We start from the raw sequence: 2,703 nt of genomic DNA on the forward strand, positions 1-2,703 counted from the left end.
AGAGCGAGACTCCGCCTCAAAAAAAAAAAAAAAAAAAAAAAGACACAAGGAAAGATTTATGCCCAGTGTCCCTCACGACACTGTTTATAACCAAAAAAAGAATACATGGAAACCAATAAAGGTCCGACAACAGAGGAACCATTAAGTAAACCAGGGTATGGCCACTGAACAACACTTTGATGTGGTTATTAAGATGGATGTTACAAAGGAGTTTTTAATGATGTGGAGAAATGCTGAGGATGAGATCTCTGATGAAAAAGCAATCTTTAATATTAAAATTGCTTAGCCAGACTCAAACATTCCAGAGTGATTATCTTTTGGGGTAAAATCATGGGTGAATTTGTGGGCCTCATTCCCATAAGCTTTTGTACTTTCATCACACATGTAGGCATCCACAAGGAGCATTTAGTGTGTCTGCCATTTTAAAGGTGACACATCCAGCATGGTCTTGCATGAGTTTTTTCACTCAATGTCACATATCTAAACCACCACTTCCCACAGGTGCCCACCTGTGTCTCCTGAGAGTCCAGAGAGCTAGTTTGGCTATTCCAAAGCTACCCTGTCCCCCACAATTGACCCCACAGCCAGGGTCAGCATCATCTGTAAGCACAGCCCTCCTCATCAGGACACACACAGCCCCAGAAGATGGGACTGGGGGCCTTGGAGAGGGTTTGAGCAGCAGAGGCTCACCCAAGGCAGGAATCCAGCCTTTGGAAAGGAGAGTGACAGGGCAACATGACTCACCAGTGCCTCATCAGTCAGCAGCTGAGCAGCCATCCCTCTGCTGCCCACGGTGAACAGGAAGACAGGCCTAGGGGGCCAACAGGGCTGTAGGGAGAAGAGAGACGGAGGCATGCTGAGAGACCAGGTCTAGGCTGGCCTCACATATGTAGACAGGACAAACCACACACACTGAGAGACAAGCAGAGACAGACAGACACACATACACACATACCAACAGTGAGTATTTAGAGGGCTTACTGCATGTAGGGTACTTGAACGTATCTCACTTGATGTTCTAACCATCCCGGAAGGTAGGTACTACGTCTCCTCACCCATTTCACAGATGAGGAGACTGGGGCCCGAGGAGATTAAACCACTTGCTCAAGATTACAAAGCTGGGACTGGAGTCAGGCAGAGTATGTCTGGGTCCACACGCTTAGCCACTAGGCTACAATGCCTCACAAATGCACTCCCATGCACACTCCTACAGATACAGTCAACACACATCCACTCACACACATTCCCGCAGGCTGCTGAGGACCACCGGACACCCTGCCTTCTTCCAGTGGCCCTGCCCGGATCCCTCCTGGAGTGTGAGTGCTGGACCGAGGCCCCCTGAGATGCCCCAGAACCGCCTGTGGCCTCTTTGGGCACTTCCCCCAGACTTCATGGGGTTACCATGAGGTTCAACTAGCAGATATGAGTGTAAGGAACTTCTACCCAGGGGCTCTCACAGCCAGATTCACCTGGAGAAATGCAGCTTGGTTCAATTCTCTTTCAGTTGTCCTGAGGACAAAGCTCAGGACAAAGCCTCAAGTGGAGAGGTACCTTAACATCCCTGCAACCCCTCACTCACCCCTTGAAACAAAAGAAAAGCAGGAGAATAAGATCCTGTCATCTGCAACAACATAGAGGTCATTATGTTAAGTGAAATAAGCCAGGCATAGAAAGACAAACTTTGCATGTTCTCACTTACTTGTGTGAGCTAAAAATTAAAACAATTAAACTCATGGAGATAGAGACTAGAATGATGAAGAAACCAAAGGCTGGGAAGGGTAGTGGAGTGGTGGGGGGAATGTGGGGATGGCTAATGGATATTAAAAAAACACAAAGGGCTGCAGTGAGCCAAGATTGCGCCGCTGCACTTCAGCCTGGCAACAGAGCGAGACTCCATCTCAAAACAAACAACAACAAAAAACACAAACAACAAAAAACACATACACACAAAGAATAAATAAGACCTAGTATTTGACAGCACAACAGGGTGACTATGATCGATAATAATTTAATGATACATTTAAAAATAACTAAAAGTATAATCAGATTGTTTGTAACACAAAGGATAAATCCTTGAGGTGACAGATACCCCATTTATCCTGATGTGATTATTACACATTGTATGCCTGTATCAAAATATCTCATGTACTCCATAAATACATAAACCCACTACACACCCACAAAAATTAAAAATTAAAATTAAAAACAAAAGCAGGGTTCAGGATCCAAATTTAGGGTAACCATAATATCTCATTAGAACTAGCTGGCTTTACTTCCATTTGTTTTAATGTTTGTTTCCCTTCTTACAGCAAAACTCAGCTTCTTTTTACAGCAGTCACACAGAATGCCCTTTTAAACTAAGTTGATTTAAATTAAAAAAAAAAAAAAAATCAGTGAGCCAATTCAAGTAAATGGCAAAGTAAAAAAATAGGATCCATGGCACAGGTTAGGACAAATTCTTGGAGTTTGAGACATGTTGGCTCAGTCTTGGCTTCTCCCATGACAGGGGGCTCACTACCCATGCCACCAATACCTCTGATTGTAAATAAGTTTTTCTTCTGCTATAAACAGAAACATGCCTCTCTCCATCTCCAACCCTTCAGGATCACCCAGAAAAACCTCAGTCCTCTCCAACACAATACTCTTTTAGCTCAAAGTACGAGAATCACTGGGGATGCTTATTAAAATATCACTCAGAATATA

The 2,703-nt window shown here is 44.1% G+C and overlaps 1 protein-coding gene across 2 annotated transcripts in view; it reads right to left on the reverse strand.

The window, feature by feature from the left end:
• The window catches only part of ZNF71 (zinc finger protein 71), a 22,172-nt gene extending 21,341 nt beyond the window's left edge, over positions 1–831 (reverse strand). The window contains exon 1 of one of the 2 annotated variants that reach the window (XM_011932417.1): positions 745–831. Coding sequence is in view for 1 of the 2 variants with exons in the window: in XM_011932416.1 (XP_011787806.1) it covers positions 745–777 (33 nt within the window). In the remaining variant the exon portion in view is untranslated. The remainder of the gene's footprint in view (positions 1–744) is intronic. The other variant, XM_011932416.1, reaches the window with a different exon arrangement.
• Positions 832–2,703: the final 1,872 nt, after the last annotated feature.

This window comes from Colobus angolensis, unplaced genomic scaffold (genome assembly GCF_000951035.1).
Source record: "Colobus angolensis palliatus isolate OR3802 unplaced genomic scaffold, Cang.pa_1.0 Scaffold96, whole genome shotgun sequence".
Taxonomy (NCBI): Eukaryota; Metazoa; Chordata; class Mammalia; order Primates; family Cercopithecidae; genus Colobus; species Colobus angolensis.